Source organism: Serinus canaria, chromosome 7, assembly GCF_022539315.1.
Source record: "Serinus canaria isolate serCan28SL12 chromosome 7, serCan2020, whole genome shotgun sequence".
Classification (NCBI taxonomy): Eukaryota; Metazoa; Chordata; class Aves; order Passeriformes; family Fringillidae; genus Serinus; species Serinus canaria.
Window position 1 is genome coordinate 14,968,303 of NC_066321.1, and position 22,199 is coordinate 14,990,501.

General features: G+C 57.6%; 1 protein-coding gene across 13 annotated transcripts in view; it reads right to left on the reverse strand.

The window, feature by feature from the left end:
- TNS1 (tensin 1) overlaps positions 1–22,199 on the reverse strand; it is a 68,999-nt gene that overhangs the window by 14,852 nt on the left and 31,948 nt on the right. For 9 of the 13 annotated variants that reach the window (XM_050976621.1, XM_050976619.1, XM_050976622.1 and 6 more), the window contains 8 exons: positions 22,011–22,086; positions 21,744–21,873; positions 21,303–21,368; positions 20,587–20,748; positions 10,430–12,130; positions 4,043–4,221; positions 3,638–3,776; positions 1,358–1,450 (listed from right to left, as the gene is read on the reverse strand). In XM_050976621.1, the coding sequence (XP_050832578.1) occupies positions 1,358–1,450; positions 3,638–3,776; positions 4,043–4,221; positions 10,430–12,130; positions 20,587–20,748; positions 21,303–21,368; positions 21,744–21,873; positions 22,011–22,086 (2,546 nt within the window). The remainder of the gene's footprint in view (positions 1–1,357; positions 1,451–3,637; positions 3,777–4,042; positions 4,222–10,429; positions 12,131–20,586; positions 20,749–21,302; positions 21,369–21,743; positions 21,874–22,010; positions 22,087–22,199) is intronic. The other 4 variants (XM_050976631.1, XM_050976630.1, XM_050976620.1 and 1 more) reach the window with 3 other exon arrangements.

A 22,199-nucleotide genomic window follows, 5' to 3' on the forward strand; every position in this document is an offset into this window, starting at 1 on the left:
AAAGGGGAGGGAAGGAGACTAAAACTGGGGCTGCTGCTCCCAGATCCCCGCCAGGCTCATCCAAAGCTGGCTGTAGCGTGCCAGCATCCCCAGCGTGCCACCAGTAAGGATGCGACTCACTGACAAAGAGCTCTCAGTCCCCCGGGATGACTGCCACACAGTGTGACAGACCTTCAGGTCCAACTTGGACACTGAGAAATCCTACCACGACACAAGGAATGCTGTGCCCCTCCTCTGAAGGGAGCAGCACAGGCAAGACTCAGGCTCCTACATCCCTGAGGGACAGCGCAAGGGAAGGCTGCTGGAACAGACACCTGGGCCTGCTCTGAGGGACAGTCCTAACAGTGAGGCTGCATGAGGAAGAGAGGTACAGAGAAAGAAAAGCCTTCCTTACCTTCTTCAGAGTCACCGCCCGCTTCCCCTTCTAGCTCTGAGAGATGGAGGGGCAGGGGAGTGATGGGAGTGGGAAGAGGAGGAAGGGAGGTGTAAGATGGAAAGAGAAATCAGAGTTAAGCAGTTCTGCCTTGCTCAGGCAGAGGCACACAGAGCACAAAGGAGAGCCCCAAACCTCCCAACACTGGAAGTGCTCCAAACTGAAACCCGGACTCAGACACCCCCACATAACATCAACATCCCAGAAATGATGTCCAGAACCCAGGAGGCTGACTTCAGATGGGAAAGAGGGAACAGTGCAGAAGAGAGAAACCAAAGGGTTGCTCCAAAAAGCCCAGCATGCACCAAAAAAGCATCAGCTCACCCTTGAGGGCAGAGGGATAAGGGTCTTGCAGTGTGAGCTCAATCAGCCTGTGGCCCCCAGGCTCACATGGGTTTGAGGAGGTCACACTCAGCCCTGAGCTGGCTCAGGAAGGGGCCCTTGGTGCTGGGGAGCAGTAAGGTCTGGCTTGGCAGGCTACTCCAGGACACATCCCCAGGACAGCAGGGCCTTTGCACTTAAAAGACTGCTGTCCAGGATGGAAAGAGCTCTGGATATTGTTCTGGCTGACAGGCTCAACTCCCAGAGAGCAAACTGTCTCCAGCTGTCCTAGCGAGGAGAAGGAATGTAGGGGGTGGGAGAGGGAAGAATATGGGGCTGGGTAGGAAACAGGGTCACAGGGTTATCTACCAGCCTTCACTGCTGAAGACCCTACTGTGTGGAGCCCCCCCAGAGCAGCAACAACATCCCCCACACTTACACAGTCCCAGAGGCCCCACAAAAGGCGACAAGGACCCCCACAGCCACCTGGACCCAAAAAGGAGGTGGCAGTGCCCTCTCCAAACCAGGGAGATCCCCAGGGTATCCCCACAGATGCCCCCACAAAAAGATCTGCCTGCAGTCCCCTCTCATGTCCGCACTCACCTCCCACTGGATGCAGCAGGATCTCAGCCGGGTTGTGGGGTTTCAGCCCCAGTGCTGAGAGCGGGGTCTTGGCCAGGCCAGGGGGAGAACGCACTGTTGGCACAGGGGACACAAGAAGGTTAGAGGAGGGGTGGGAGGTGATGCCTCAGAAAGGCTGGAGCTGCCCATGGGTTCAGAACCCCGTAGCCCATCCCATCCACTGGCTGCAAGGAAGGGCTGCTGAGAACATGAGATGCCCTCGTATGAAGCAACACCCTGCAGAAGGAGGCTGATCCCCCTCTTCATTTGGGAGAGGACACAGGGCAGGAGGTGACTGGGAACAACCACCCTGTCCCACTGCAAAGCTGGCAGGATGGAGAAAGGGGGCAATTCCCATCAGGACAGGCCCAGACCCCACCTCCCAGCACCATCCCACCATAAAGACATGAAGCCCTTTTCATTTCCCCTACGTGAGCAGCCATCCCAACCCAGCTCTCCCACAACAGAACTCCTTTCTGCCAATCCCCACATCTGGCCGAGCTGGAACCCAGCTGTCCAGAGCATCTCATCACCCCACAAAAGGGACAGAAGAACTGCCAAAAAACCCCTGCTCTCCAGACCAGCTCAGTGGGTGCATGAGGATGTTCACACAGAAGGGAGGCAATGCACATGTGAGTTCTGTACCTCTGTGCCCAGACATACACACCAGGAGGAGCTGTGTATGTGTGTATGGCTATGGTATGGATGGCAGTGGGGTTTCACAGGGCAGGGCTCCAGCAGTATCTGAATGTCTCTGACTGGTGGCACAGGCACAGGGCCTGTGGCGAGGCTGGGAGGCAGTGGGTGGTGGGAGGTCCAGAGGAAAGCCAGACCCTTGCCCTGAGGCCAGGTCCACCCAGCAGCCTGGGGCTGGAGCAGCTGAGCAGCCAAGTTCCTGGGAAACTAAGACAGCAGCACCTTCCCCAGTGGGTGCCTGATTCCCTCAAATCCAGCTGACCCCAATGCACAATGTCAGCTCACACCTCAGTTGGCTGATGAGCAGTAGGGTCCTCACAGGGCCAGGAATTCTCCCGGGACCACCATCTCCCAACAGAGGGGAGTTGCTCTTGTATCCCTCAAGGCCACTTTGGCAAAGCCTGAAAGCTGCAACTTCAAGCTTCCCATGCTTCCCTTACTGGTGCTGGATAAGCAGCACTGTCTCAGGGCCACGACCCCAGCCAGGCTGTTCCCGTCACCTCTGCAAGTGACTCATCTCCCAAAGCCACTGACCCACTGCCAAAGGAGCTGCTGCTGTCCCAGGGCCGAGCTCTCAGTCCCCAGGAACAACAGAGCCATTTCCGAGCTGCCAAGCACCCCGGCAATGCTCCCACACTCGTCTCCTCATCCCGAGAGACAGGGCTCAAATATCAGAGGACTGCAGGGAAGGAAGAGCAAAAGCACAGAAGAAAACTGTTAAGTTTTCCAAGCCCCATAGGCTGAGCTGTGGGGGGCAGGTGGCTTCACTGCAACCAAGACATGGCATCAGAAGGGGCTGTGCTCAGCCCAAGCATCCCCAGCCCTAGAGCATCCCTCAGCCTTTAGCCTACAGAAGTGTTTTAGAGGGGATGGGGGGGCTGTCATCTTTTTAATGGGTTTCCCAGTTGACTGGCTGCTCCGTTGCACTGCTCTGGCCCGAGTTGTGCTGTGCCCACGTGTGGCTGCTCCTCAGGGCTCATTGCTCAAGCTGGTCACACAAACCCAGTCCACACAAACCCACCGTGACTGAGACAGGGTAAGTCAGAACAGAGACGCTGCGCTGGAGGAGCGGACACAAGCTGCATGCAAAGAGCATCCCAGCCTTCTGCCCCTCCTGCCTTTGAAACTGTGAGCAAGAAGTGATGTGGTGTGAGTCTGCCCTCCTGATGTTCAGTTCCTCCTGCCTTCCTCCCACTCGCCTGCCACTGCAGTTTTGCTTCCCTTCATGCCATGCCAGTAGGAAAAACGGGGAGATGCAGAATGGGATGGGGTCACAGCATGCTTCTCTCCTCATTCCCCCTCAGGATCCCACCAAAATAACACCCCAGTGAGTGGAGGGTGGGAAAAAGCCAAGAAGAGGGTGCCAAGCATGTGATGCTGAAGTAAGTGGAATGCTGACAGCAGCATGGAGTGGCAGGATGTGGAGGAGCAAGGAGGATGGAGAGGAGGAGTGGTTAACATGGAGGTGGGTGTCTGGAACCTGGAGCTGTCTGACCCTTGGCAAATTTCTGGCTTGCCCAGAGCCACCCACCGAGCCCCTCTGCCTCCCGGAGCCGTGGCACTTACAGGTGTTGGAGTAAGGGGTTTGTGGTGACACAGGGAAGGCTGGGGTGGGGGGAGAAATCTCACCGCCGCTGGAGGGTGGGCTGGTGGGCGAGGCACCCTCCATCTCCTCGAAGGCTTCCTTGTAGCTGTGGAGGTGAGGCTGGGGAGAGGAGGAGAAAGAGTCAGTCCCATCCTTATGATGAGCACAAACCTCTAGGACACCCCAAGGAGAGGGCAGAGGGGGCAAAGGGAAAGGTTTCACCTTCTCCCTGCTAACTACCACCACCACCACCACCACCACAAAAAGCATCACTGATCCCCAGCTCTGTGGATGCTGTGAATGCTGACCAAGCCATCCCCCTCCCTGGAGACACATCTCCCCAGGCAGCCACCCCCCAAGCCCAGCAGTCCTCTACTCCGGCCCACCTCTTTGGGCCTCCCTCCAGGGTTGGCTGCGATGGTGCTGACCACCTCAGGTGAGAGCACGGTGGGGCTGCGGGGCGAGCTGGGCTCTGGCGAGCTCTTCTCATAGTGGCTGTCGCTGGGAGTCCGCTTGCGGGCGGGAACAGCGCTCTCCTCCAGAGGCTTCTCCCGGGACTGCACCCCTGCAGGGCAAGCACAGGGTGGCAGAGGGGTGAGGAGCTGCCAGCTGAGATGGGGACCAGCTGGAGATGCTTTAGGCCTGACCTGAGAGGTCTCAGCTTCCTCACTCACCTGCATCAAACCCCCAGACCAGCATGGGTAGCTGGGGGAGATATACCCTACAACAGTGACCCCAGACCAGGTGATAGAGCAAGGCAGGGTTGTGGCTAGTGGCTGAAATGCTGCACTAGCCCTCCCAAGCACCATTAGATTTTTGGGGACAACAACCTCCAGCAGTGGGTACAAGGGGAAAGAGCATCCTGAGATTAGTCCAGACAGCCCATCCCTGCAGAGCAGGGAAGCAACAGGGCCTCCCGACAGCATCATAGTGGGAAATGACCAAATCAGCCAGCACAAGGACAGCTGTATTCAGCCAGCATCCCTGCACCCACAGCCAGATGTGGCTTCAATCACAGCAGTGGAAAAAGCCTGGTTTTGTGAATCCCCAAGGCAGAGGGAGCACTGGATAAAGAAGAAAGATCTCATCAGAGGAATGGTGCAGGGAACCCTAAAAAAACACTGCTGCTCTGCCCCCAGTGCAAAGCCTCTCTAAAAGGAGAGATCAGCATCTCCCCCCAAACATCCTTCCCAGATCCCAGCAGTATGAGCCACCAATGTTCACAGGCTGGGGGAAAGAACAGAGCGACCAAGTCACCACAGAAGATTGGGTTTCTTTGGCTGTGGAGATCCCCTAGGCTGGGATAAAGCCCAGGAACACAAACTTGGCACAGGACAGGGCAGCTCTCCCAGCACCTGACAGTGCCCAAACACACTTTCTATCCCACCTTGCCTGGTTAAGAGGTTAATCTGGGCTCATGGGTGATGTTGCTGAGTTCAGTGCACAGCAACCTCACCGAGTAGCACAGCCATGGCTCAGAGCCCCATGAGACTCACACTCCTGCCCACTAGCAGAGGTGACAACACTGTCCCCTCTACTATTCCCACAATCGTTTAGCACTCATGCTCCCCTTGGTCAGCACATTAGGGAACAAAAAACGAGAAAAAGGAGAAAAAGGGAAAGAAAAAAAAAAAAAGAAAAAGGAGAAAGGCCAGCATCAGGCTCCAGGAAATGCACTTTTCAAACACCAACTCCTTTCCCACGGGCTGGCGGAGGAAAACCAGCCATCAGCTGCTTCCCTCACTCCCGGGGGCTCTGCATGGGACCCACCCTCGCACCCGCTGACCTCCCCTCTTCGCTGCTCGGCACACACACCAGAGCTTTCCCGGCCCGGGGCAAGGGCTGGGAGGGCAGCGGGGAAGGAGGTGGCCTGGGCGCATTTCTAAATAATCAGCCCAGTGAATGGCAACAACAATAAAATCGCGGCTCGGGGGGAGAGGCGGCCAGGCTGCGAGGCGGGGAACTCGAGCCAACGGGGCTGGCTCCAGCCGCAGAGGCGGCCTGGAAAATTCCACTAAGAGCAGCTTTGAAACACAACTCCCGATCCTTTCTGCAGGTGCTCACCGGCACGGGAGATGGCCATTAAAAAGAGCCGTGGAGAGGACAGGGGGACAGGGAGGGTCCCTGGGAAGCTGTCTTGCAGGTATGGGCACCATTGCATAGGGCCACCCCATATCTTTTGTCCTGCTCTTCACTTAAATGGAAGAAAAAAAAGAAGAAACTGAAGCTCACAGTTGTGAGCACAGGGAAAAACAAGATACTGGGCGGGGGGGGGGGAGGGGAGATTTTCTTTTTTTTCCTTCCACTTTGTGCACTATGGGTTCTCCTGAACACTGCAGGAGCATCACCAGGAGGATCCCTTGGCCCATTCCAAAGTGAGCTTCAGGGCCCGAGCACTTCGGAGAGGCAGGGACTGGCTCCTCGAGCTGTGCATGCCTGCCTTGCTTTGCAGTTTTAATTTGGGAAGCACTAAACACGGCAGATGGATGGAGCCTGGCTATCAGTGCACATCACACATCTGCAGCGCGGGACTCCCTCCCCTGCTCCATCCCTGGGGCTTCACGTCACCTAACCACAGGGTGCTGGATCTGGCCCATTGGGACACCCAGGAGCTCAGCAAGCCCTGGCTGCTCCACTCCCCAGACATGGAAAGCGGCCGGGGCCACAGGGAGGGGAGGGAGGAGAAGGGAAAAAAGGGACTCATTGTTCAGGAGCGGAGAGTGGGAAACTTCACAGGCCGCCCAGAGCAAAGCCTGGAGGAAACCCAGGCTCTGAGCATGGCTCCCCCGACCCCCTGGGTGATTTATGGGATGGAAACTATGCTTGAAAAACAAACTCTCCTTTCCCCAGCTTGCTTTGCCCCCTCAGCAGACACACAGCCTCCTTAGCCACAGTACTGCCACTGGACTCCCAAGGACGCCATGGCTGGCTGCAGGATGGCAGATCCCTGTTCACAAAGGGGGAGCAGGAGCCTGCACCCGACTCCTCACCCTCTCACCCAACACCTGCGGCACTGTCACTCCTCCTGCTGCTAATTTAAGTGCCTAACCTAGTACCAACCCACTGCCCTCAGATTCAGCACAGCTCTAGGGCTGGGGAAGGGCAGGGAGCACAACAGCTGGGGAAGGAGGAAACAGGAGCAATGGCAAACCCAGGTAATTTTGCGGCTGGGGAGCCAGGTTTTAGACCAAATCAGGAGGCAGCTGCTTCTAGGCCATGAGATTCTAGAACTACTGCCTGGCAAGAGCCAGGTCATATCCCCACAGTGGACAGGAGAGAACAAAGAAGCATCCCAAGGCCCTTCGGATGTGGATGGGGACACACAACACCCAGGGAAGAGAGATGCAAACTCACTCCCAGCCTGCATGAGGAACAGATGCTGTCCTGTGCTGCTCCTCCCCAGAGCCCAGCTCACCCCATCCTGGCACAGATTGCTCCCCACATCCTGCCTGATTACCCCAAATGGGTATGATAAAATACCTTACTCTGTGCTGAGGACTGGGAGGGTTCAAACTTCTTTGGTCCTCCTGGGGAGAAACCCAAGGTGCCAGTGGGGAGAGAAAGGTCACACAGAAAGATGGTGACTCCCCACTCCATCTCCCACCTTCTCCTTGCCCTGCAACAAGTGGGTGCACAAGCACCAAGCAGGTCACCAGCACACATCACCCAGGGCAAACTCACCTTCAAGGAGCAAAAGTCACACTGCATAAAATCCAGCCCCAGCCGCCCACACCCTCCAGCTGCACACCAAGACATGGGGATCCCTAAACTGACATAGGAGAGACCCTCCTGGGCTGACAACTGGCTATATCTAGGTTCTGTGGAGCTGCATACCAGCCCTTGCTTCCCAAGGGGGTCAGCTATGGTCAGGGCAAAGCTTGGAGGGGATGCAGCAAGGGTCCAGAACTGGCCCAGCAATGAAAACCCCACCAGCAAGCAGTGCCAGGCTTGGATGAGATGCAAAACCAAGCGTGGGCAGGGGAGTCTGTACCGAGGGCCAGGGGTTCCCCATCATTGGAGGAGCTCAGTGGGAGCCCTGACCATCACTCTGCTGAGAAAAGAGATCAGTCCTCCATGGAAATGGTCTCCTGAGCCTCCCTCCACCCCACATCCATGCCACACACAGATCACTCAGCATGCATAGAGGAGGAAGGAAGAATGAAAGGGAAGGAGAGAGAAAAGGTGGGAAAAGGAAGGAAGGATGAGAGGGGGGAAAGAATGCAAGAGAGGGAAGGAGAAGGATGCATGGGGAAGGTTGGAGAACAAGGAAGGAGGGAAAAGGAAGGAGGTGGAATGAACGAACCGGAGAAGGATCGCTGCTGGCTCAGAGGAGGACGGGGGACTTTGGTGCTCTTGTTCAGTTCCCTGAGCTTGGCGTTGTACTCTGCCAGCATACCAGGACAGGGAGTGCAAGGAGGGTGGGAGGTCACAGAGGACAGACACAGTCCCCCACAGAGAGAGGAAGGGGCAGACAGGACAAATGTCACAAGATACAACATGGGGGGAGAGAGAGAGAAAGAAGAGAAAATATTAGCTGGGGTCCAACAGATGAGTGTGGGGTCATTTGGGGTCTGAAGGAGCTCGGTCTCTGCTTGGAGCTGCTGTTCCATCAGCCAACCTGCCTGGCTCCAGGCACCACATAAACCCATATGGGAAATCAGTGGTGGCTCCTGATTTAGACTTGTGTAACACCACAATTGCCCCATCACCATCCTGTCAGGGATGGCACCATATAGGTCCCCTTCATCACAGAATGCTCTGGGTCAAGATGGGGTGACCCCAGATGCCTTGCTAGGAGATGAGAGGGTCTTAAAGGATGACAGGACCACCTCCCCTCTGCGGGGAGATGCTGGGCGTGCCAGCGCTGCCCTGTGTCATCTCTTCCCCTCCATCATCAGTGGGAAAAAGGAATGGGAGCATTCCCCCACCAAGAACGGAGGAGGTGTGAGATGCTCCTCATCTCTGCGCCAGGACACACAGGCAATTTATAGCAGCAGGGAATGTAAACAAACATGTCCATGCCCCACGGTCCCCGCTGGCCGTCCCCTCCCAGTGCTGGCTTCAGGACACCTCGTTCCCGCCAGAGGTCAGGCCACCCGCCTGCGCTGTCCCCACCTCAGCACAGAAGGCCCAGCTCCAGCAGAGACAGGTGGCCCCAGGCTGGGGACCACCCCCCACATGCCTCTCTCCTCCCTGGGAAACCCAGTGGCTACAAAGGGATGACAGTGACCCCAGCCCAGCCCTGAGGACCTGACTCAAGGTTCAGGGGATGGATGTTTCTGGGAGACACCATCAAAAATCCATTTCCTACACACTGCAAATACTCTTCCTCCTCTCCTTAGAACTGTCTACTTTTCCAGTCCATTTTAATTCTTCATATGGGGCGGCAGGGGAGGCCAGGCATGTGCTGTTTATAATATTAAATCCAGACATACAGCGCGGATTTGGGCATCCATGTGTCCTTAGGTTTGTTAAAATTCTTTGCAAAAGCCCCACGACCTTTTGTGAATCTAATCTGGATCACAGAGGTCAGGTCCAGACGGATGCAAACTTCCTCCAAAAACTCTATGACCCTCCTCAATCTCATTCCTACCACTTATACCCCTTCTGTCCCCCACCCTGTGACTCAGTCCCTACTCCTGGGCAGTTGATGCTGTTGGATTTTTCCAGCCAAGCCTTTTCCCCCTCCCTCTAATGCCGGGCGAGTTTCTGGACTGAGCACAGAGTTGGAAGGGACGGAGCTGCCAAGCCCCAGCATCACGAGCTGGCCCACAGCCCCAAACCCTTCCCAAATGTCACTCCACAATTGAACAACTGCAGCTGAAGCAGTGGGAAGGAAGGGCACCAAGCTGCCACAGCGCCATGGCACCTTCTTTCTGGGCAGCTGGGACACTCTTGTGTCCCCAAAACCCCTAAGCTAGAGCTGCAGGAGGGCAGGGGATTAGTGGATGCAGCTTGCCCTCCACAGCACAGAGCTAGTGCCTCCATCCAGCCACAGCACTGACACTCAGCAGCGCATCCAGCCAAGCACCAAACCTTTCTGGTAGGGCTGGGAAATGTCTTTCCAGCCCCTGACCACTGCCCCACAGCTAGGTCCAGATTCAAACCACCCTGGGCCAAGCTAGGCAGAATTATAGCTGACTGGCAAAAGCCTAGTCCCCACTCCAGCAGCACCCCAGCTGCCCAAGGAGGAGGTCTGAGCACCAAACCCAGAAATCCAGGGGGGAAAGAAGAGACTGAAATCAGGGATGAGCACAGAGACATCAAACACAAGGCAAGTGAAGTTCTCTGCTGGGACCCTATACCAGATCACGCTCCAGGCAGGGAGAACATCATGTCCAAGTGGAGTCCAGACAGGACAACCTCAGCCAGAGATGAAAACATTTTCCCAAACTCGCCATAATCTCCCCAAAAGAAAGATATTCCCATGAGATGCAGTGACTGGCCTAGCTACCAGGGTCAGACCAGCCCTGTTACCCTTACAGGATAGGGTGGATCTGACACCCTTAGCCACCCCCCTTCCCACCTGTGAGCAATGCTGCTGCAGACAGCAAGCTGCAAACAAGGATCTCAGTAAAGAAGAGCAGCACAGGCTGCTCCCCTGCCCTGCCTGTCTCCATGGCAGGTGGCTCAGTCCCAAGCCCAGATCCAGCACGGACAAGGAGTCTCCGCATCACTTATCCCCGGCTCTACCATGCATGCCACCCCCGCGTGCTCCAGCACTTCGGGACATGCGATCCTCCCCATCCCCCCAAGGAACCAAAGGATCCTACCTGCCACCCTGTGGGCCACCAGGCCCTCCAGATTCAAGGGCTCTTCTGCCGACCTCGACAGGTCTTCATAGCTCTCCGGTCCCTTCAGGGGCATCTGGTTTTGTGCTGGGACGGTGGGGGAAGGTGGGGAGGAGGTGAGTTGCTGCTGAGACCCCACGGGGCTGTAGCATGAGGTGGTGAGTGGGGCAGTGCCCATCTGTGCTCCGGCCGGGGCATGGCTGTAGCTCCTGGGCTCTGGCAGCGGTGCCAGCTGGTAGCTGTAGGGTGAATAGGTTTCCCGATAATCATGCATCCCGTAGTCCAGCTCTCCAGGAGAATAGGCTTTGCCCCCGGGCTCAGAGACCACGGGGCTCAAGGACGTGCCGATGGACCTCGGCTGGGCCACCTGTGGAGTTGGCCGGGCATAGAGACCAGCAATGGGCTGGGTCGAGAGGGAGGAGGGCAGGGGTCCGGCTGGCTTGTCCTGACGGGAGGTGGCAGGCACACTCTGCGACTTGTGGACGGCAGGTGCGAGGTCCAGCATGAGGACATCCAGTGCTTCAATGGACTGCTCAATCTCCCGGCGAGAGGGCGCCCGGGGGAATTCAGGCATGCTGTGGCTGTGTGGGGGCACCGTCTGCAGCGGGCTGGGCTGAGGGCTGCAGCTAGAGATGCTGGGGCTGTGGCTCTCCATGCCACCTTCTTGCAGCCGGGAAGGTGGCCGGCTTCCTCCTTGCTGTTGCCAGGAATTCAGGCCCCTCTGCACAGCCTCCCGGCTGCTGGTACTGCGAGCCGGGGCCTGGGGCAGCGCCGGGTTCGCGTCGTACTTGGCAGTGTCCACTGCCGGGAAGGACCGGGAGCGGTAGGTTCCGGGGTGGTCGTAGGCGTACAGGTAGGGCTGGGAGCTGGGCAGTGGCTGAGGCTGGAGCCACCCTGGGGCGTGGGAGCCTGGTAGGTGCTGTGGGTAGCCAGCCAGGTGCTCCTGAGTGGATGCCGAGGGCCGCAAGGAAGGCAGCGTGTCACGGAGGTGGTGGCCCATCAGGGTGTTCTGGTTGTTGTAGGGGTAGCCACCGTTGGAGAGCGGCTCGCCATCGTACAGCCCCTCCTTCAGCAGCTTCTCAGCCCCATTGCAGCTCGAGGGGCCATTGGGCAGGGAGGACAAGCTGCCCACCTGAGGTGCCTCCTGGTAGCCGGTCTCACTGGCAGTGGTGGTGCCATCCAAGGAGGAGAGCGTGCCCAGGCTGCCCACACTGTGCCCATCTTGGTTGGGCAGCTCGTCATCCAAGATATCCGTCTCCCGCTCAGCCACCAGTGCCGCGGCGTTCCCATTGACGTGCACCTGAGCCGGCACCACGTGGCGGCCCGGCATGGTGGGCAAGCGTGCCGGCACGGGGCCGGGCACGTGGTTGTGCATGGGCGGCGCGCTCTCCAAGCCAAATCCAACAAGGAGACGATCCAGCTCCTGCTTCTCCTCAGGACTCAGCACCGCCTGGCCACTGGGTGCCCCGGTCACCCCCGGCTCATCGGTCCGGTCGGTCTTGGTGGAGGCGGTGGAGTTGCCCGAGTCGCTGCTCACTGAGAGTGTGTGCTCGACGTGGTTGGGTGCTGCCGAAAGCGGGAGTCGGGCAGCGTTGACGGCACCGGTGCTGCCGTGGAGGGAGTCTTTCTTCTTCACTTTAGCGTAGAGGCTCCCATCCAGGGGCCCTTGTGTGTGCCCAACCTCTGCAAGGGGAGAAACGAACACGAGACCCCAGATCAATTGCTGGCTCTCTGCACGGAGCTAATGGGTCTCATTAGCCGGTGATTTCGATTTCTTCCGTGTGCCAGAACACTTAACGACAAGCATGGATGTCTCCTCAGCACCCTCCACACTCCCACCGGCGCCACCATGCAGAGACATCGCAGCCAGATCCTCCCCAACCCCATGCCCCCACAGCCCCCCAGATTCGCACGCAAGCGCTGCCCGCTCCACTGGGATCCACCAAATATCCCGTGCACTATTTCCAGGCATCAGTCCTGGCAATTCTCCTCCACGGCTGGCAGGGGCCGGGGCTGCCCACACAGTCAGCGATCGCTGCTCCGCAGGGCTCATCCAGCCTCAAAGGGCATGTGGCACCACGGGGGCAAAAAGGGAGGGTGGAGGAGATGCACTACACGCCGTAGGAGGACGGGTGGAGGCAATCAGTATGTGGCCTCGCAGCTCTTTGTGTCTCCAGCTGGATGGATGTACTCAGCCCACGGGTGAAGGACAGATGAACCACAGACCCACCTTTCCTCCCCCTGCCCACTCTCCTCCCAGATAATGCACGGATCCAGCCACACAGACATCCCTGACTTTTTCTTCCGTGACTACACACAGGCTCCCACCCCTTCTGCTCTTTCCCCTCCTTCTCTCAGGCCAGGTCAAGATGCTCTAGAGCTTCTGCACTGCCACTGCCACTGCCCAACCCCGAACATGCATCATCTCCTCTGCAGGAAGGTCCTGGCACCGTGATTCAAGTCCAGTGTGGGCAGCTGGCTCTGCTCCACAGCCCCAAAAGGCTGAGGGCAGCCAGGGCATGGCAGCATCATCACCAGTAATCCTGCACTCAGTTCTGAGCCCCCCAGCTTCCATCACAACCGTCAGCACCAACACCACAACCAGCTGCACCCCTTAAACCTTTCCAAGTGGGGCAGAGAGATTTTGGGGGTACAGAGGGACCTTGGCCACTGACAGCAATGGGAATAGTTCCCAAGCTACATCCCCCCCCCCGCCAGAGCTGCACAGCACGGACCAGGCTGCAGAGTTTTGTTTTTCCAGCTCCCCGACGAGGTTTCCTGGAAGGTCCTGCGAGCAGTGTTAAACACTTTCTTTTGGAGGAAAAAATGACTCTTCCCTGGCAGGGGGCCAGGCAGCTGACTCAGGGACGGAAGACGGCCCTAACACGATAGTGTGAAATCAGAGCGGTCCTATCTGCAAGCAAAACACTTCCGAGCCGGGACAGCTTAACCAGGCCCCCGCCGCCGCACCCGCACCCCGGCAGCTCCCATGCCAACAACCCCCCTCACCACAAAGCACAGGAGGGCAATAACACTGAGCCCAGGTCCTACAAAGTCAGGGCCCTCTCCTTGTTGCTGATTTTCCACTCCTGAATCCCAAGGAGGCAGCTGAGCCTCAAAGCCTCCCATTGGCTTGAAGATGTCTCAGGAGCACGCAGCAAGGTCCTCTCTGGGCACTTGGTATGGGAAAGAGTGAGAATTTCTCCCAGAGACTCAGAGCTTCTTCATCCAGCCAGTAAAGCCAGGAGCCAGTAGCAGTTGTCTCCACAACACCTCCCATACTGGGGAAAAGGGTAAGAGAGGGAGGGAAACACTTTCCATGGAGGGAAGAAGAGAAAAGCAGCATATCCAGGGGCAGTGTCAATGCTGGACAGGCTGAGACACTGCTTGGAGACAGGGGGAAAGGCACAGCCCTTCTTTCTGAAGGCAGTGATGGTGCTGGCTGGTCTCGAGAAACAGGGCAAAAGCCAGGATGGGGGCTGGGAGAACAACAGAAAAGGAATAGAAAGGAAAAGGAAATAAATAAATATAAATGCAACCACGTGGTGCCAAGGGAGAAAATAGACAGGAAAGGCTTTAATTACTCTTTGGGCTGGGTACTGCCCCATGGCGAAGAGAAATGTCTCCAAGAGAGGTGAGGATGGGGCACAATGCAGTTCATGGCAGAGACAGAAAGCCCCAACTGCTACGTCCCACCTTCCCCAGAACTTCTGACGAGGAGGGGACACAGGGGGGGCTGGGGGCCACCCCCCCCCCCCCCCCCGAGAGCAGTAGCAGGGTAGTAAGCAAGGAACAGCCTGTGACAGCTCAGCCATCAGCCAAGTCCTTGTCCTAAGGCTGCTCTGCCCCACACCTGATTGTTCATCCTGTTCTCAACCCCATGTACCTCCTGGGCTCTGATGCCACGAGACAAATCCTGCTATTGCTGCCACTCTGAAGCCTCCTCCACTATCCCTGGACCACACTATCTCTCATATGACTATATGACTTCGTCACCTGAGAAGTTGAATACAAAACAAAACAAAACAAAACAAAACAAAACAAAACAAAACAAAACAAAATAAAATAAAATAAAATAAAAACTAAGGGATAATGCAACAGAACGCCTTAGCCAAACCAGCCACCCTCAAAGCAGCACGCTCTCAGCACCCCATTTGCAAAGAGTCTGCAGCTCCCAGCAAGGTCAGATTTCATCCCTGAAGGTCGGAGTAGCTCCTGCCTGGCAGACTGTGCCATCCCATCGTGGGCTGGGTTTGCTCTGGGCTCAGCCCCAGACTCAGCTCTGCCGTGGCTCTATCTGCTCCAGCTGTACGGAGGCAGCTGCGGGAAGCACTGAGCCCAGCCTGGTCCCAGCCCTGCCGCCAGGCTCGCTGCCCTAGAGGAGAAATGCTCTGTCCTCTCTCTCCAGCACCCTGTGACTACATCCAGTAAAAAAACTGGTCCAGGACAAGTGTGACAGTACCGAGGGGGTGAGCTCGCATCCCCAAAATCTCAAATCCTGTCCACGGCTCTGCACCGGTGCAGAAGATCAGGCTGAAGCATCACCGTGTCTCCCCCTGCCGTGCCCCCCAGCAGCATCCCACCTGCTGCCTCCACTCCCCACCCAGAGTTCTGGCCCCAATGCATTTCTGGAGCATCAGCCCGCAGGGAAGACCTGGGGTCCCGGGACCCCTTGCAGGATGTAGGGTGTGCGCAGAATCTCACAGGGAAGAGTTTAGCCTCCTTATCTCCGTTTTCATCCTGTAACCAGATAGGATGGCACGGATCAACCCCAGTCCAAGCCGTGGGTCACCACAACCATGAATTCACCAGCCAGCCCCGAGTCCAAAGAGAAGCAAAGTCAGGACTTACCAAAAGGGACGGGGATTAAAAGATCCGCGACGAAGGGAAGGAGCAGGCAGCAAAATCCCTCTCCTTCACCCCTTCCAGCACCAGAGCCTTCCAGGGGCACCCGGTGTGGGGGCAGCTCCAACGGCGTCCACAGCCAGCCCCGTGTGTCCGTCCAGGACAGGAGCCGACGGCCTGGAGCTGGCTTGGGCTGGCGTTTGTCCCTTTGGCTTTGCTTTCCCTCTCGCGGAGGGAGCTATTCCCTTCCAGCGCCGTGTCCCGCGGGGCCGCGAGAGGGGTACCGGGACGGCGGCGGGGCGCCGGAAGGGGTGGGGTACGGGGATCCCCGGGACACGGGGAGCTGGAGGAGAGGATGGAGGAGCCGAAGGTGGGAGAGGCCGGAGATGGGACGGAGGAGAGGAGGTGCGGCTGTGCTCCCCTCCGCCCCAGACCACACAGGGACCACAGGGAGGAGCGGGAGGGGAAGGGGAGCGGCGCGGGGAGGGCGGCGGGGCCGCCCAAGCTCCAGCCCGAGTTAACCTCGGTGAGGTGCGGAGAGGGTGGGAGCCATGGAGGGAGGACAGCCAGACAGACAGCTTCCAGCTATGAATATTAACTACTTCCTCCACAGGCAGGGCTCCACCGCGTTAACTGTTTCCTAGGCAGGACAGACAGCCGGACAGCTGGACAGCCTCCCCACCTTGCACCGTCCACAGAGCATCACCCCGCTGGGTGACCCCCTCATTTGGGACACCCAGCCCTGCCCAGCCCCTGTGTGCATGCGTCACACCTGTCCCCAAAGAGCAGCGACACATTCAGGGTGGGGATGTCCTTCCAAGCCACACATGATGCTGAAACCCAGACGGCTCTGCAAATTCAAGTGTCTTGCTGGAGACTTGAGTTTCTCCATCTGAAATTGCTACACAGCTAAAGAGGGGTGGAAACCAGCCATGGACAAGCCACCGACCCTGCCGACCCATTTTCACAATCCTCTTGCCTGCCCTGCCAGCACCACGAGCACAGCACAGACATTCCAGCCCTGTTTTTGGGATGTACACACTGCCCTGCTCTGTGACAGGAGGTATGGCATGACCCTATCCACTCCAGAGCTCTCTGAGACCAAACTACTCCACCCCAAGCAAAATCCGTGCTGGAATGGTGCTCACAGTTTGCTCGTCCAGGTGACAGCAAGCCCACCCCATATCCAAGCCCCTGCCTGAACCCATGCTCAGGACTCCACTCCTCAATTGATCCAATACACTCAGCAAAACGTGAGGCTCCCTCTGCTCTAATCCCCCAAACCACGTTTCCCACACCCCCACGGATGACGGCAGGGGATGAGAGCAGTGTTTCCAGCCGGCCCCCTGACTCACAGCCCTGTTTGCTCCCAGATGCTCCCACACGCCAAGCCAGCGTCCTTCCAAAATCTCCTGCTTATTTTTTGTCGCAGCTGTCTCGGCTGCAGGAGGGCAGAACTCCCCGCTCCTGCCATGGGACACCCCCAGCCCTAAGCACACAACTGCTACAAGTTTTGACTTCAAGGACAGTTCAAAGGGGGAAGAGAAGGGGCTGAGTTTCTACCAGCTGGTCTCTCTTTCCCTGTATCCCAGCCCTGCCTGGTTCCCGGTTCCAGCCCCACCCCCCACCCTACATGACCACCCCAAATACCAGGTCAGAGGACAGATCCTGCCTGGGAATAGCCACAAAATGTGTAGCCAAGCCTGAGGATGCTTCAACATTTCACCCATGGGGAATAATCAGTAGCAAGGGGGACACTCCCTGTGAATTCCTATGCAGATTCCCACTGCCCTCCAAAATGCCTACCTCAACACACCCTTACCTTGCAGCAGATGGAGCAGAGAGCAGTGGAGAGGAGCAGAATAAGGAAGGGAAAGTGAATTCCTTCAGCTTTAGTCAGCTGATGAAGGCAAGAGGAGAGGCAGTGGCCCCCCTCCCCACCAAGCCTGGCCTGGGGACCGATCCAGCTGCCAGGGGAGAGCAGCAGCCCACCAACAGCTCCCACAATGGATTTAACAGCTCTGGCCTGGACCATTTGGCTCTCCACCTCTGCACAGCCTGGCCTGCCCTCCTGGGCAGCCTCAGCCCCTCCTGATAAGTGGGACAGGATTTGACCCCACTAGGAAAGGTGTACCCCATGAGATGCTGGCCCTCCTAGGGAACAAACAGATGACAGTGATGCCATCAAGGAGCTTTCTCCTGCATGGAAAAGCACAGGATCAGCATCCAGCTCCATTTGTGGGGCTCCAGGACCCCCTGACCTTTGCCACACGTGGTTCAGGCTCTGATGTGACCTCCCTTCATTGGAAGGGTGGGATGCTCATCCCAGTCTCCACCCCAGCCGGCCCTGCCCTGCAAGTGGGGATGTGTGGGAAGACAGGGATGAGCTGCAGGGGAGTCCTATGCCAGAACCATGACTCAGGTGGGGATTTAGCAACTCTCTCGCAGATGTTGGATTTGGCCAGGCCCTGGTCACTCTCTTCCCAACCTGGTAAAGAGACAGGGCAGGCAGTGCCAGCCCAGGGTGGGTCCAAGGGCCAGTGGTTACAGGGAGATGCTGTAACCATTTCACATTTTCTTACACCACCCCAGGATGGCAGAGCTTGGGGTTCCCCCGAAACAGTCACACATCCAGACTTTGAGGACAACCTGTCCACCGACTCCATGCCAGCCTCAGCACCCTGTTCTCTATCAGCACTGCTTTTCTCAGCAAAACCAAACCAGGCCATAAATTATCTCCAGACAGAGTTACAGCATCTGCACAACCCCAAAATTTCTCTGCAGTGATCTTCCAACCAGCTGCAAGCCCAGCAGTGCCACATCCAGCTGCCAGCCTCCTCCTGCCTCTCTTGACACCCCAAGGAGAGCTACCACAGTGCTGGCAACTGCAAAATCAGCCAGAGAATGAAGCATGCCATCACCTCCCTTCAGCCTTCAAACACCCTCAGCCAATAATGGCCATGGGGACTGCAGCAAGCACCTGCCAAGCAGCCACCACTGACCCCAAAGCCCCTTCAAGGAGGAGCAAGGAGGGCAGGCAGAGCACTTGCCTTCCCCAGGCTGTGCGGACATGGCTCAGGGGCAGAAGGACTGGCTGTGGGGGCATCCCACTCTCCCTAAGGGCCACAAGGCAGCCCAGACATGGTGAGCAGCAGAGACCCTGCCTGAGTAAAGCAGGAGGGTGAGTTCACGGATGGGGCCAGCCTGTCCCTTGAAAGTGGCTCACAGAGAGCCTGTTGAATCCAGCTGTGTCCCCTCAGCCAGAGAGCAAGATATGATGGTACAGATCCCCCTCTCATGCCCCCTGCTCTGGAAGAACCTAGTCAACAGAGGACCCCACTGCAAAAAAGATTCCCCTTCTCCAAGTCCCCAGAGATAAGCACAGCAGAGGTGAGGGGAACGCCAGGACAGGCACCATCCCCAGCCACCCGCCTGGCCCTCCAGCTCTGGGGTCCCACAGGCCATCCCACCCTGGCAGGCACCCCCCAGCCCTTATGGGTGCTCCATGCTGAGACAAAGCTGCTGGAGAAAGGGCATCCACGTCCAGTGAGAGCGGCCGTGGCCAGCGGAGAGGCGGCATGGGGGAACCCACCGTGTGGCAGGCGATCCCGATCCCGTTGGCCCGGGCTGCAGCGGCCGTCTGCGGGGAGCCTTCGGCGGGTGGCAGGACGGGCGGTGGCGGGGACAAGGAGCAGCGGCTGATCCCAGCCCAGCGTGGGTCCTGGTGCCAACCTCACCCCCCTCCGCCCCCGGACGCCGCTTGCTCACGCCTGGTGGTGCCAAAAATGTGGCGTGCAATTCCCTGACCAAATAAGGCAAGAACGACCATAAACAGGGACCCCCCCTGCACAGCCAGACACCAGAGTCCCCATCCTGGCTTGGGACAGGCTGGAAAAGAGGAAAAGTGACAACAGAAAGGGAAAAAGATGGGAGCCCCTCGAGCCCACGCTAACTCCCACCACCACTGCTCAAAGTGCCCCATGGGACAGCTGGGAAAGACCCCTTATAGATGGGCTTCTTGCAGCTGCTTCTGCTGGCATAGGTCAGAGGGCAGCCTTCTGCCTGTGGCTTCACTCTTGCACAGTCCCGGATCATCTCCAAACTGGGACAGTGTTTACAAATTCAAGGTGCCCTCACTCCCTATTGCCACCCTTCCCAGCACAGATGACAGCCCAGTCGTGCATGGAGGGACCTCCACAGCCCTGACACCTGCTAAGACCCCAAAGGGGGAATGGAGAGGAGCCCTAGGGCACTTCTGCAGCCCCAATATTCACCAAGACCCCCACGAGAGTACAGAGATGAGTCCTGGGGTACCCTTGCAGCCCTGTGAGTGGCTGGGGTGCAGAAACTTTGGCCCAGGGTCCAGAGGGGAACATGCAAAGAGGCACTCAGATCTCTGCAGGCAGGAGGGGACTGCCATGCAGTCTTGCCAGCTTGAGGCTGGACCCACAGCTCCCCAGCCTGCACATAGCCCACAGCTGAGCCTGCACATCACGAGTTGCCTGTTTACTAGCCTGTGCCAAGACAAGTGCCCATGCCAGCTCCACCGAGCCGCCCCAGGTCTGGCTACATGTGACTACCACAGCACAGACACTCTCGCTGCCCCAGGCACCCCGAGCCCCCACCCTCCACTGCGAGCACCGCCATCCACTGCTCCCACTCAAAGCAGCCTGTGACCTTCAGGGACACCAGGGACCGCAGCTGTCCCTGCTCCAGGGACATCTCTCCAGATCTGGCCAGGAAAGCCCAGGCATCTGCTTGGCCACAGGTGGCCTTGCCTCCAGGACAGGGGCCCACCACCCTTTGACATACAAGTACTGTCCATTCCTGCCAAGTGGGTGACAGCAGTCAACTTGCTGCAACAAAATGGGTGCTCAAAGGGCTTATCCCAGCTCTGAGAGATGCAGCAGACCCTCAAAGGCCAATAAGACATCCTCATCCCCTAGGGGCAACTAAGGTCATCTACATCCTGCCATGCTTGCAGCGTGATGAAGTACCTGGGATACCTAATGGCTCTGCAGACATGGGATTTGGATTTCCTAAAGCTCTGGGGCGTAAACTAAGGCTGGACTCTGCTTGTACAAACAGTACTTCAATAGCTAAGTGCTGAAAAGAAGAGACTAAGCTCTCTGGCACTGTGGCAGAAGACAAAGTCCATCCATGATATCTTGCTCTCCTATCCCATGGCCACACTGCACTCATCAGCAGCTCCCACTGCCCAGCAGTGTCCCCTGTCCTGGGGTAGGGGGTATTTCCATGTGGACACTTCGGCCGACCACCTTGTGAGCCCTAACCTTTCTCCAGGTGCTTGCTGGGCAGGGGTGGCTCAGCCCAGGCCCCCTCTGCGCTCTCCTCACGCTGGATGTTGAAGTTCTCGTAGGAGTCCCACCGGATGAGTGGGTCGGACGTGTTGTAATCCACTGAAACACTGGGCCCGTTCTCCAGGTGCTCCATGCCTGGAAAGAGGCAGGATGGTCAGGCAGGATGACAATGGAACCAGCAAGGATGGGATGAGGGAATAGGTGGAGAAAAGTGCATGCAAGGAAAAAAGTGCAGAAGCCATAGGGCAAGGCAGGAGGCTCCTGTAGGAAAGGCAGCATCAAGAGATGGATGAGCACAAGATAACATCGAGACTCACAAACAAGGTGTACAAGACTGCCTGGGGCTTTTGGGATTGCCTAGAGACCAGCACACAGGCTGGCAGTGAGTGTGCCTGAGTCTGGGCTTTCTGAGCAAGGGAGTCCTTCATTCCCAAACATTCCTTCCATCTCTCCTGGGCCACCAAAGGCTTTGGAGAGCAGCCTCCTGGGGAAGAGAGCGAGAGAGACAGAGCATCCATAGACGCTCCTAGATCTCAGAAGCCTTACTGCCTGGATGTCTCACTCTACCCTGGTGACAAAGGGACTGCAATGGGGCAGGTGGAGGTCACAAGGGAGGGACCAGGGTATACAGCTGAGGAGAAGGAGACAGCACCCACCTCCAAACCCCCATGGCATTGAGCCAGCCATACCTTGGATCTTCTCGGGGCCGTAGGAGAACACAAACTCCACCTTCCCATACTCAGGGAAGCGGTCATCTGGCAAGGAAAGAACAGAATAAAGGGACAAATTATTTCCATCCATAGCTCCAGTAGTAGCCAGCCACCCCAAACACGCCTGCAGACCAGCCTGAGGCTGGGAGCTGCTAGGGGATATCCCTGCATGGGGCAGTGCATCTTAGCCCCCAGAACAACCCCGAGGCAGCCCCTCTGCAGCAGTAATGGTTTTGGCACTGAAAGGATGACGGTACCACCACTTCCCAAGCAGCACCACACCCTGCAGATGGAGTAGGGGTGCCCTGTTCTGGTGGGGGTGGATCTGGGATGGGTGCCCCGATGTCCCCATGATGATACCAGAGTTACAGGGGCAGGAGGATGAGGGAGTTTGGAGCAGGGAAGTGCCAGGCCAGTTACCTCTGAAGGCCTCATCCAGGTCCTCCTTGCCAAAGACGACGTCAAGATCATGCACGGCACACGTGTGGAACTGCACACGGAAAATCACATCACGGGTAGGGCTGCGAAACTTCTTGTGGTAGCACTTCAGCTGCAGAGGGAAAAATGGTTGGGCCATCAGGAGAAGCCCCCAGATCTGGGCAAGGGGGAATCTGGGGGTCCTGAGGCAAGGCAAGCACACAACCCCTGTCTGCTTCCTACGCCAGGAGCTGAGCTGATGATCCTTACCAAGATATCGCCCTTGAGCAGCAAGCCAGGCTCAATGGTGATGCAGATGCCCGTCTGGCTGTCTCCTTGCACATTGCTGGAGAGAGGAACAGCAGGAGGATGTCAGCTGTGGTGCAGAGACCCCGCCCCCCTAAAACTCCTAGCACCACCTCAACCAGCCCTTCCACCCAAATCCAGGCAGAAAAGGTG